This window comes from Lycorma delicatula, chromosome 1, assembly GCF_047948215.1.
Source record: "Lycorma delicatula isolate Av1 chromosome 1, ASM4794821v1, whole genome shotgun sequence".
Taxonomy (NCBI): domain Eukaryota; kingdom Metazoa; phylum Arthropoda; class Insecta; order Hemiptera; family Fulgoridae; genus Lycorma; species Lycorma delicatula.
In genome coordinates, this window is record NC_134455.1 from 375,434,109 (window position 1) to 375,447,533 (window position 13,425).

At 37.4% G+C, this 13,425-nt stretch overlaps 1 protein-coding gene across 2 annotated transcripts in view; it reads left to right on the forward strand.

Annotated features, from left to right (window-relative positions):
* Positions 1-13,425, forward strand: part of LOC142317285 (importin-11-like) — a 127,198-nt gene that overhangs the window by 83,720 nt on the left and 30,053 nt on the right. For both annotated transcript variants that reach the window (XM_075353703.1, XM_075353704.1), the window contains exon 17: positions 519-676. In XM_075353703.1, coding sequence (XP_075209818.1) covers positions 519-676 — 158 coding nt within the window. The remainder of the gene's footprint in view (positions 1-518; positions 677-13,425) is intronic.

The window sequence follows — 13,425 nt, forward strand, 5'->3', positions numbered from 1 at the left end:
GATCATTTTTTAACACCTTAATAAATATTCATGAACCTTCGCATCTCCCAGTAGATTATGTTTCTTATTACCTATATTCATTTCATCTCTATTTAAATTATTTTAAATTAATATTTATAAAGTTTAATTTTTTTTTACTTCAGTCACTCTCTCAATTTTTCAATTAGTTTTATCTTTCATGAGTTATTGTTCTTGCAACACCTTTGTTGCTACATCTTCTTTAACATTTAACCATTTTTCATTGATATCTTTTAAAATTTCAGCGTTTTTATGTATGTAAATTTTGATTTAGTTTCCATTGTGTGAATAAACTGTTTGCTTTGTTTTTTTATGGTAAGATCTGATAATATGAATAAGATATATTTTCATAATAGGAAATTATTATTATTATTATTATTTTTAGAATAGCATTTTTTTATAAAATATACCCATTGTTATTTTTTGCAACTATGTAATTAACATAATTTTGTAATGTAAGATTAATGAGAAATAATTTTATGTGTATTTCTGAATTGAAGGTAGCAGAAGAAGTAGCTCAGTCAATGGGAGAGGCTGTTGAAGTAGTTGTTAGTAAAATATTTGATGTTTGGTTAGGTAAGCTTCATTTTGTAACGCAACATGATAGGAGGAAATTATTAGGACTTGCATTAGCATCTCTTCTTACATCACAGTCAAGGTATGTTTATAGAATAAACCTGTTTGTTAAATTCACATACAATTTTGTTAATATTACAGATTTTAATATTTAACTCATGAGTGTAGTTTTATAATCTAAATCAAAGAAATTGGGTACAGTATTTTTTTATAACTGAAATTGCTTTTCTGATGGCAGTGGCTCAGTATTATGAAATTATTTTTTTGTTAAAAATCGTAAAAGGTGTCAACGGTGGCATTAATAAATTATTACAAACCAATAATGTGCACTTGTGTTGTTTGATCTCCTATCTGCTAGCTAATAACCTGTTGTGGTAGTTCCCGTGCTCCACACTCATGAAGTTGACAGCATAAGTTTCAGGAGACTTGTATTTGTAATTTCACATTACCTGTGTTTTTCATTGTCAATTATCAATAAAACATTTTTTAACATATATGTAGATCACTCTCATGGAATATTTGACATAAAGAAAAATATCTTTAAAAAATTTAACCGGTTAGGAAAAATATGAAAAACAGATAGACCCATCTATTTTGTATATTCATCATCAATGTACTAATTTGAATCTAGTATTTCATTTTTGTCTCCTGAATTTTTCATTCTAATGATTAATAACATATACAAAGTGTGTGCTTTGCAAGATGTATTATTTCCCTGACAGGGAGTCTTATTCTGTAAGGCTTTGGGGGTTGGCGTTCCCCACAGCCCTAGACTCTGTAACTTTTCTTCCCACTACATACAGAGCTGCAGAACAATTTACACATACACTACACCAAGAACACCATGCAACTTACAGCATATACTCTTTCACAACTACACAACAACATCCTATACAGTTTTCTTCTTACACTTACACTTGATGGTGTTGTGACATCTTACAAAACACAACCCAAGGTGGAAACTGTCATGCTGATGGGTGGATGGCTCTACTTAGTGAGTCTTAAACAATGTCCTCTGGGAATCTGAGTTAACTCAATTGTATTTAGCTCTAGCTTCTATATGCAGGGGCTCTACAGAAGTGATCCTTTATTTCCCTGTTTCTTGTAGGACCTTTCCTCATAAACAAAGTTGTAACAGGTTCAAGTGGTTCCCCGAAGTTCATCAGAAAATGACAGGATGGATCGATTTGGATTAAAATATTTAATGATAAACAGAATTGACCTCTGTTATGTCTCTCAAATATAGGCAAAATAAATAAATATAAGTGTGGTATGCCACAAAACTCTAAATACCAGCCAGAAGGTATTTTTTTTTTTGTGGACATCACTGAAATAGCTGAGAGCTTTGTCCCCAAGAAGTTGTAGAAATGAAGCATATAATGAAATGGTTGAGCAGAATGGAAGAAACAACACCTTCTCTTGACTTTCAATCTTCCAGTACCACCAGAAAAAATAAAAGTTGGCTACCTGTCAGTTTAAGTATGACCTTTCATTCCCAACCCACAGTGATGTTTCAGATGCCAAGCATATGGCCACACTACAACATTTTGGTTGAAAACTGAGGTGCTCAATGTGCTAAGGAAAGCCACAATGACACTAACAGCTAAGAAGATGAAAAATGTGCAAACCGCAGTGGATGATATACCTCACTCCCAAGATTGCTCAACTTTTAAAGAAGAGAAGGCAGTTTTCAAAATCTGTATCAAGCAGAATCTTTCTTTTGCAGCTACACAAAGAAAATATAAAAAGATGCTAATTCACGGAATCTGGTTAAATCAGATGTATCTTTTGCCACCACTACATCAAGACAAGCTCCTGCTTAATCAATGCGGCAAGCTTAGGATCAAATCTTAGGAATCAAAGACAAGCTTAGGTAATCAATGTGGATCCTTCAGCAAATTAAAAATGCTTGTTCAGATGTTATATGATCAAGTTGCTTCACTTAAAGCCACTATTTCAGAGCTGACTAAGATGAATAAGAAATCGGTAATTGCAGCTAGTGAAACAACATCCCAACCCCCGTAAAGGAAGACACCCACCTTGTAACGATTCCAGTCGCCACACCACCCCCCGTTCCTAACCCTGAAGGGCTTTAATGGAGGTGGTCTTTTGACCCTCTAACTGATTACATATCACAGTCATCAGCCAGGCCTCAGTTGGGATGCCACCAATGCAAATGCCTTGGTAGACATTTACATTAGTGAATTTTAACTCAGTCTTTGCCTTCGCTGTAGGCTTCTTTCAGGCATCTTCTCTGTCCTGCATCATTGCCCTCTAAACTAGCTAATCAAGTTTGCAGAAGCACAAACCCTGCAACATGTTCTATATTTTTAAACAAGCTATGAGTGACTGTAAATATCTCATAATATATGAGTCTATTTCAGTAATTATAATGCACACCACAAGAAATGTTGATTGCAGCAACAAAATTTAGACCTAGTTCCCTTAGTGATCTCACCTTGATCAATTCTAAGCCTTTAATTAAATTCAAACTACAGACTTTGGTCTGGTTTACCAGGAAAAGAGGACAGACCTCTTACTCCCACTCAGCTCCATCGCAGAGTCCCACGTGACATTTTCTAATCACATAAAAACTACCATCGTCAACATGGTGCTATACCTCTTGGCTGCATGGACGACCATGCCCTCAGCAGTACAGTCACCATCCCACAGACAGCAATACTGCTACTTGTTCATAAACTGCCCTCTTCAAAACGGCGCTACACCTCTCGGCTGCATGGGTTACCATAGCCTCAGTAGTGCAGTTGCCGTCCTACCAACAGCTATTTTGCTACTTTACTTCCAACATACTTCAGATTAATCAAGGCTCAGTGCCAATGCACCTACCTCCAGCCAGTCAACTGTCCAGACGGTACCGTAGCCACCCAGGGTACTACTCTTCTCAGACCCCTTCAGCTGATCTGCTCAGTACGAGATCTTTAGGAAGCCAGCTACTATTAATCATTCTCTGCAGGTCTTCTAGTTGACCCGCACATCAGAAAGGAATTTACTCTCTTAAGTTTCCTAACAATTCTGGTGCGTTCAGCCTCATACTGCGAACAAAATAAAGAACATGGTCTGCAGTATCATCAACTCTACAGTTCAAGCAGAGGCTTGTATCAACCAAACCAAACGTAGTCAAGCTTGTTCTAAAGGTACCATGTCCTGACATAAATTGTGTAATGTTCCAGTTGAGGGAGACCCACTTAATCGCTCATAAACCTGTCACATCTGGGAATATACCGTGCATATAACAACCAGTAGAAGATTCATTGCACTTAGCTTGCCAAGATTCAAAATCTTGGTCTTCAATCACATGCAAATGCCCTGAAGTAAGAAGGCCTTCCTTCTTAGAAATATAATGCTTGCTACGTTCTGTAGCTAGAATATCTACTGGTTTTGTGCCGGCAATCACAGAGACTGCCTCTCACAAGATAATTCTGTAGCCCCCAACAACTGCTAGCAAAAGAAGATGGTTGGCTCATAATAGAACATCTCTTAACTCTGAAATTGCATACGATGAGCCCAGACGGGCTCAGTGTACAGCATTATGGCCTCAGACACCTTTGTAAAGAATCCGCATGGTACTGAAATTCATCCCCTAATCTGGATAGACTCTTCTAACACCAAAGAAAGCATCAATAACCTTTCTTAAGACAAACTGACGACCACAGAAAATTCTCATTCATCCTCTACTGAAGGTCCTCCTTGAATTAAAGTTTCTCATTAAGGATTATAACCAGATATTTCTGAACAGTGACATACCTAATGGGAAGACCGCCCATCAAAACTCATGGATGATGAGTTTCGGCTAAACAGCCTTTCAGAAACATCATAGTGGTATTTTCTGCACTGAAGACTTCAAGACCTGAGAACTTTGCATGCAGATGAGAGGCCCTAAAACACTGTCCTGTGGACAACCTTTTCTCAGGGTCTTTCCTACTTCCAGGCCACTGTCACAAAGAACAACAGCCCTGTTGCTGAAATAACTTGAGAGAGTCTCTATCTCATTTTGCGTGCAACCACGCTGCTGCAATTGAAACAATGCAGAGGGCCACCACAAATTATTGAAGGCCCTAGATATGTCCAAAAGAACACCAATAACATATATGCATTCACTAGTCGAAGCTATATCCATCACCTTAAGAATAGCATCTTCTGTGCCCTTTCCAGGGCAAAAATCATATTGGTCGTCCATTAGCAAATGATTAGAAATTAATCTACTATTTATGTGGAGGTATAGAACCTTCTCAAACACTTTATGTACTACAGGGAAGAGTGTCAGAGTCTGGTAAGAAGAGCTTATAGTGGGATCCTTGTCGCCACCTTTGAAAAGTAACTAACACACCATGTTTCCAACAACCTGGAAAATATCCAGTGAAAAGCATTCTATTAAAAATCCTAGTAAGGGTACCAAGAATTATGGGCAATGTGCGAACAAGGAGCTCCACCATAATACAATCATATCCAGGGGCTTTATTTCTACCTAGACTGCATTACCTGATGGACCTCCGCCTCAGTAATCTCAGAACCAAAACCTGCAACTTCCCTTTGGACATGATGATACAAGGTTTCACCAACCTCTATCATCAGGAAGTAGATCATTCATCAGAAGACAGAGTACACTACCCGTACCTATTACAATACCGTCCTGAGTCGAGAGAGCCGACAGAAGGTCTTTTTTCTTCTTATGCCCAAGAACTCTACAAACCACACCCCATGGGTCCTTATTTCCCTGCTCTTGTACAAAAGAGCGCCAGGAATCTTGCTTAGAAAACTTAATCTTATGAAAATACTTGGTCCTTGTTCAGTGATAGTCTGCAAGCAGAGCTACACGCCAATCAGGATCACCCTCACGTTGTGTGGCTCTCCTGAGCCGGTCCACAGTCTGCTTCATCACAGTCAAGTCCCAAGTCTACCAACCAGCCACCTCTCTCAACCTGTGCCTTGGGGAATAGATTGATTGCTCACACAGTCATAACTACAGACCTGTTCTGAATCCTACCAGGGATATTCTTACTAATGGTAAGGATCGATGTTGTTACCACGGAAGGCATATTCATTTACCATGCATTGAAGGCAGGATTCATTTACCATGCTGGCATAGGTAGCCAACTTGCCTACAACATTAAAAACCACTAAATTATGCTGTGCAATGAAACCTTCAGCCAATTCATCGCCTTCATTCGTGATTCCACTGTGCCGAAGAGCTGATTTGGCATTCGCATCAACACCTATCAGAATCGGACAACCTTCTACCTACCTAAGCATTCTGTCCCATCTCAAACATTTAAGTATCTCAAGCATTCTCTCATCTACTAGGTCCAAACCATTTATGGCAAGCTTGACAACTGCATGATATGCATCAGATACTTACCATATGAAAACACAGTCAAAAGACCTCCTGCACAGAATGGTGGACTTAATGTCATGTCCAATGAAAAACTTTTCCCATCCTTGGAAACCTGGCAGATCACTCTTGATATGTTCAGGTGCTGTAGAAGAACAATATCAAAACTCTGTTGTTCAATGACCTCACCTAACTCAACGTAGACAACACACCCTGGGCATTTAGTTGACTACATCTAAGAGAGTTGAAATATATCTCAACTGCTCTCAAGTAACAAGTACACTCATTACTGTTGACAGAGTGCCTATGGTTCTTGCGCAACCTTTTTGCAGTTGATACAAGACAGAGTCTCTTTCTTTTGCGGACAGACATCACACTTGTGGCCTTCCTCGCTACAGTGCGCGCAGACCGATGCATATTTACAGAACTTGGCTCTGTGGCCAAAATAGCAACATTTAAACGTAACTGCACATCAAGGTATTCCTTGACGCAACAGGACACAAAATCCAAGGATAATCTACCCTCAGATATGAACTTCTTATAGAGATGAGCGCCGACTTCAAATACACCATGATACTGTTGGGCATCACGCTATCCTGTTTTGAAAACCAGCCTACACTCTGTTGAATGCAGCCTCGTCAAAGTCGGTGTTCTGTTCCCTGATGAGAGACAGAACATCTGCGTCAGAGAGGCTCCAATCAATGTCATATACTATGACACGGGCCTACACTTAACATTTTGGATCAACCTTAAGCTTGGCTTCTTTACTGCAGGAGAGTCTGTGAACCGTTTCCTTGTTTTCAGCAATAACTACCAGCCCTTTGCTGGTCTCCTTTATATTCCTTATCTTTAGGTTATTCCGATTGTCATGAAGGACAACCTGGAGTCCCATTTTAGATTTTTGTTGCTCTTGGTGGGAGCCCTCCACCTTGTTTATAAATAAAACCTCGAGCTTCTTAGTTGCCTGGCTGTCTTCTTTAGTTCCTTTTAACACCTCAGTTTAGCGCCTGGGGCTAGAGCCTGTTTCTGAACAACCTTGACCTCCTTGGGCTTGGAGGCCAAGTTCTTGAACCCTTCTGCCAAGGCAGAAAGGACCTCATATAATTGATTGAGCTTTGGAAGAACCATCCTCCTCACACCTGTTTTCTAAATGTGTGATCAGGTGGATAAAATTGTGTTTTGCAACTTGTACCAGCGAGACAGAACTGCCAGATCTGCCCTTTGCTTTTAGTAACGCCTCTACTACTGTATTGGGTTTTGCTGGGGTGGGTGTTCCCATGTCTATTCCGGACACCTCATCTTCTGACATCGAGGAGGTCAAAGGTAAAGGTTCTGGTCTTTCCTGCCACCACCTGAAATTCGGCCATGGCCAGAGATTCCCTAACCTGGCTACTATCTAAACTAGATGCTTGCTGTCTTCCTTCTATCCCTATGCTGGCCAAGTTCACTGGTGTGACAACTACCCGCAGTGAGCTTCAGGCAGTGGAGACCTTGAATCATTCTATGCACCTCTTCACCGCTACTGGATTGAGTACATAAAGTAAATTTTACTAGCATGTAATCACAGATTACAGTCCTTGCTCTGAAAAGAATGCAAGCAGAACTAATAGAGTTATCTCTTTGCTTATTACAGAGGCTTGCGACCAAGGTCGTAACCACCTTATCGCTGTGTTGAGGTGGGTGCCCGTACAAATCGTTCGCCTTTCTACTTTTGAATAATGAATGAAGAGTCTAATATTTGACGCTAACCACTGCTGCAGCACTTTTTCACTAAACACTCAGAAACTGGTGAAGTTTCACACTTCACCAGTTCAAAATAACACTTACGAATACTCAATACAATGTAACCTTTGTACGCATCAAAAGGCCAGAGGTAGTGAAACCAACATTGGAATCCCTCTGAAAATAACTGTCCCTAAAGTTCCGCGAGTAAATACAGCTGGCAGTAAGCCATTTAATAGTTCCCTGCTAACGGACTTCCACACAACCACCTCCTGCAGGATGTAATCTGCGACTTCCCATTTTTCAAAATTTCTCCCTCCATCAGCTGATATACTGGAGAATATGATTGAGGAACTGCCTGACCCCAGGGCAAACACCCTTGATCAACTTACCTCTTTTACATCCCTGTTACTTGAGAATGCTAATAGATATATTCCACAAATATCTGGAAAACTTTGATGTCCGTTTGTACCTTGGTGGAATGATGGCTGCCAAAACGATGGCGCTATTAGGAAACAATGGAAGGCGCTGTGCAGATTTAACTGTAGGCCTTCAAATGAACATCTAAATTTCTATCATAAGGCTAGAGTGGTGTGTCGTTGGTTGTTCTTAGATGCTAAGAGGAAGTGATGTATGAAATATCAGGGCATCATCTCGCACACTACTCTTATATCTACTGTATGGAAGAAGCTTAGTGAAATTTGCAGATCACCAAAACAATCTGTTAGCAGACTCATTCATGAAGGAGAATTTTCATCATCTTCAGTGGCAACTAACTTGGCAGATTGTTTCTATTCAGTATCTCTCATTTTATCATTCACTAACGAATTTCAGAGGTACAAGATGCAGATGAAAGTATTATCATTAAACACTGATGATTTGGTCGGTAAATTAAATGCCCCATTTGCATTCAACAATTTGTTGCACACACTAAAACCTCACATGTCACCTCCTCTGGACCTGACAATATTTGTTTCAGTATGCTCTCCACCTTCCCAATTCAGTGCTACAGCACATATGTGTTTATAATGGTTTATTCTCCACACAAGTCTTCCCACCCATCTCTTTTTTCTTTTTCTGTTTAGGCTCTGAAACCACCGTTACTTCAGAGGATGAATGTAAATGAAGTTTAGTCTTGTACAGTCTCAGGTAGACAACTCCCAAAATGTGTGGTTAATTGAAACCCAACCACCAAAGAACACCAGTATCTATGATGTAGTATTCAAATCCTTATAAAAGTAACTGCTTTACTAGGATTTGAACCTTAGAACTCTCGACCTCAAAATCAGCTGATGGGCGATGACAAGTTCGCCACTAGACCAACTTGGTGGATTGGGATAGACAGAACTAGCTTCTAGCATCTTACTCTCCCCATTTTAAAGGACACCCAAACCACCCGATTTTTAAAGCAGTTCTTGCAAATCCCTCCCATGATATACAGCATCCATGATGTTCATACCCAGCAGTTACTGAACCTTTTAAATTTTGACACACCTTCTATTTTTCCAGTCTTTCCATGTTCTTATCCTTCATGGAGAATCAACCCTATAAATTTTAATGTTATCCTAACCATACACAATAAAAAATCAACAGCAAATGTTTTACCAATTTCTCTCAAAGATAAACCCAAACGCAGTGTTGTGTACACAGATGGATTGAATACCATTGGATGCACGTTTGTTACTAATAACAGAACCTATATGTTAGGCCTACCTAGTATTACAAGTGTCTTTACTGCTGAACTATATGCTATCAATAAGGTTTTGAATGTCATTAACCCAAAGTGCCTTCATATCCTTATTTGTAGCAACTCCTGTAGTGCATTCAAGCTTTAGAAGATTTTGTATTCTAGACATCCTATCATCATTTAAATCTATAATGCAATTGCTGAATTGAACCGTTGCAACATATAAGGGAGTTTCTGCTAGAATCCTATCCACTGGAGAATTCCAAGTAATGAACGTGGAGATTACACATGTAGTCAGCTGTCCTTCACCACTTGTATTACCACATGCGATTTTATTGTGTAAAATGCACTCTTTGAGCAAAGTAGCAAGGTGAGTAGACTGTTACAGTGAATAATAAAATTCAGCATATCAGAGATACTGTGTTGCCATAGAACTCTTGATGTAGAAAAATTTGTTGGGAGGAAGTGGTCCTCCTGTCAATTTCAGTTAGGACATGTGAGAGTTACTCACGAGTTTTTAATGTCAGGAGAAAACACACCAGTATGCATATTATGCGACAGCTACTTGACTGTGCACCACATCCTGTGGATTGCATGTATAATGTGGCCTTACATCGTAAATTTAAATTGCCCAGAAACATTTGATGAATCCTGGACAATGATAAGGAAATTTTAAACGTGTTGTTATTTCTCTGATAGATCAGTATATTAGACAGAATTTAATATTGTTTTTGCTGTGTTGTTTTTGTTTTTTTTTTGTATTAGTAATGCTGTTATCCAAGAAGGGGCACTCTTACACTCTCTTACACTCTTTGGACTTTGTTAAATTTTATATTTTTTTGTTTGCTTTTATTTTAAATAAAAATATTTTATTTTAAATTTACATCTGTAATATTAGTTTTAAGTGATAGTTTAGCCATGATATTAGTTGTTAGTTTTTGTTTATTTAATTTTTCAGGTTTTATTGTAATATTTGTTTTTTCTGTTGAAATAAACAAACAAACAATAAACAAACTGGTTTAACTACAACAAACGTTAACTATCACAGATGTAGAAACTAAATAACAATAATATAAAAAATAAAATTAACGATCAAAAAGCACATTATCACAGGGAAAATAGTAAAAATGTAATCTGCATTATATAACGTTGAAAAACTCATTACAGTAATTTTTAATGTTCAAATACAGATGCATGGTCTTAAAAAGACATTCAATAACATTATCATATTCTTTCCTAGAATATTTTGGTTGTTAGCCCCTAATTTAAACTTCCAATGCAATCCCACATAACAAACACAATCCACAAGATTGTGGTGTATGGTTAATTGGCAGTTGCAGCAAACACAAACAGGTGCATCGCTCTGATTTATGAGGTCTCCATGAATAAGTTTAGTGTATCCTATTTGCAAACGGCAAATAATAACTTCCTATCGACTGTTATTCCTGCATAAAGAGCTCAACTGTGGCATTCCATTTACTTTGCCACTCATCATGAACCACTATCTTCAGTAAACAAAGATCAGCCGAAACAATGCAATTAGTGAAAAATAGCTGCAAGCAAGCCTCTTTTGCTGCACTGTCAGCACGCTCATTGCCTGAAATTCCTAGCAGAAGCTCACAGTTGTGTTCCCTGAGTCATATCAGAAATGATAGTGTGAATTGCCCAGATGACAGGATGTCTGGAGTACATATCACTAATTGCCTGCAAGGCACTTATAGAATCTGAATAGACAGGTATGTGTCGAAATCTTGGATTAATTATTTTTAAGATCTTATTAATAGCATACAGCTCTGCGATGAAAACACTGACATTGCTGGGAATGCCAAACATGTTCTCTTGCCAACCACAAAAGCACAGCCAACAAAATTATCATGTTTAAAGCCATCTATATAAACTACAGCATCAGGATTCATGCTATTTACAATATTATAAAACTTTTCTCATGAAATAATCAAATTCGTGTACTTTTTTAATATTGTGAAAGATTAAAACAATAATTTACAAGAGAGAAGTCCACCATGGGAGGGTAATAACATTGAGTAACCATAAGAACAGGAGGTAATTTTATATTTAGAGATAAGAAAAGGTGATGAGCTCTGATGCCTAACAGGACAGTAGATCTTGGTCATTCCTGATGTAAATTAAGATGCTGGTTGGAGAACACCGCGTCAAAGGCTTAATGATTTATTTGCACTATAATACGAACTACATAGAGCAAGATCATTTGGTTTCATCTATACCAAGAGATGGCTCATCACAGTCCATTAGTAGACTTACCATGGGGCTCGAACTAAATGCACCTATAGCAAGGTGGACAAATGAATGATGGACTACATCTAGCATTCTAAGAGCAGTGGCCCATGCATACGAATAAGCCAAGATGCCGTAGTCCGAGCAGGAATGGACCAGAGCTCATTAGAAACACAACGTGCATACTCTATCACCTCCCTGAATATTAGATAGAACTCTCTGCATGTCTAGCAGTTTTAGACATTTTATCTTGAGTTCCTTTAAATGTGTTACCCATGTCAGTCATTGGTCAAACCTCAACATTAGAAATTTAACCTGCGTGCATGGTTCAACAGGTTCCCCATACAAAAACCGTTTAGAGTCAATATGTCTCCTCAACCGGGAAAAGCAAATATATTTCTTTTTCTCTAGGGAAAATGTGAATCCAGTTTTGAACACCACAATTCTAAACGAGTTATTGTGTTTTGGAGTAGTATCTCGGCAGTAACTAAGGTTCTAGGTGCAATATAGATTGAAGACTCATCTACACATAACGGGTTTGTGCACACAATTGGTTATATTATTTATGGCTACAGCAAACAAGGGTAACCCTTAGGATAATTCCCTGTGCTATTAGAATTTTTTCATTAATTTTACACTAGAAAACAGAATATCATAGGGAAGTGTCCTAAATTGTCTGATGATGCATGATCAACAAGGGCTGTTAAATACAGCCATGATCATTTTGAAATTTAATTAAAAGAAATAATAATTAGGGAAAATTGTAATATGTATAAATTTCAGTGCTGAAATATTTAAATATGCTATGTAGTAAATTGTTTGTAGTTTTTAGTATAAACGTTATAAATATGAAATGTATCTGATGTTTCATACAAACAAGAGAAAATGTTTAGCTTTTAACAATATTGGTAACTATAAAAATATTTAATAGCTTTGAAATTTTTCAGACGCTTTTAAAAAAAGGTAGCTAGCTGCTAAGGACAGCTGCAGTATTGGTCTAAAACTGATTTGACTTCCCACATGTAGAAGGTTAACTTAAATAGAAATTCTGTTTGATACATCTCTTAGTTTTTTTTTTCCAATATGTGGTAAAACATGGATACATATGTTATACTTTTCTGCAAAAATAATCCTTCTGATGGGTGAAATCACTCTTCAGAATTGAGTTAAAACCCCTATTTTAAAAAGTTTAAAGGGCAATTTGAATGAGTACAGTAGGAAAACTTGTATTGTAATAATTAATGAAAAACAAAATTTATTTTTGTTAAGTATGCCTTTGATTGAAGTACCTGATGTTTCATTTAAACAAGAGAAAAAATATTGCTTACTTTAATTTTTAAACAACATTGGTAGCTATAAAAATTAATAGCTTTGAAATTTTAACATAACCTAATGTATAATTAAGTAGTATATCTTTTTTAATCCTAAAACTCCAATGCTTTTGCATTTTCTTTCTCATAGAAACCCTGATTTTGGAGTGATTATCATAAGTATGAAGCATAAAATCAAGAAATCTTTAGTTTTGGCAAGTGTAACCAATGAATGATTTAGATTTTGTCTTCTAGATCGGTAGCAGTCTGTAAAGATAAAAAAAGAAATGATGATTTTTTATATTTAGTTGAGTAACCCTTTTTAAGGATCTTGCCCTTCAAAAAACCGTTCACCTAAAAGACTTGAAATGAACATACAAACAAGAGAAAATGTTTAGCTTTTAACAATATAGCATATTTCTCCTCTACTCAGTACTATTCCTGAAACAAGTTTTAATTGGTATTGGATAAACCACTTGTATTAAGTAAAAATAGAATCCACTTCATCA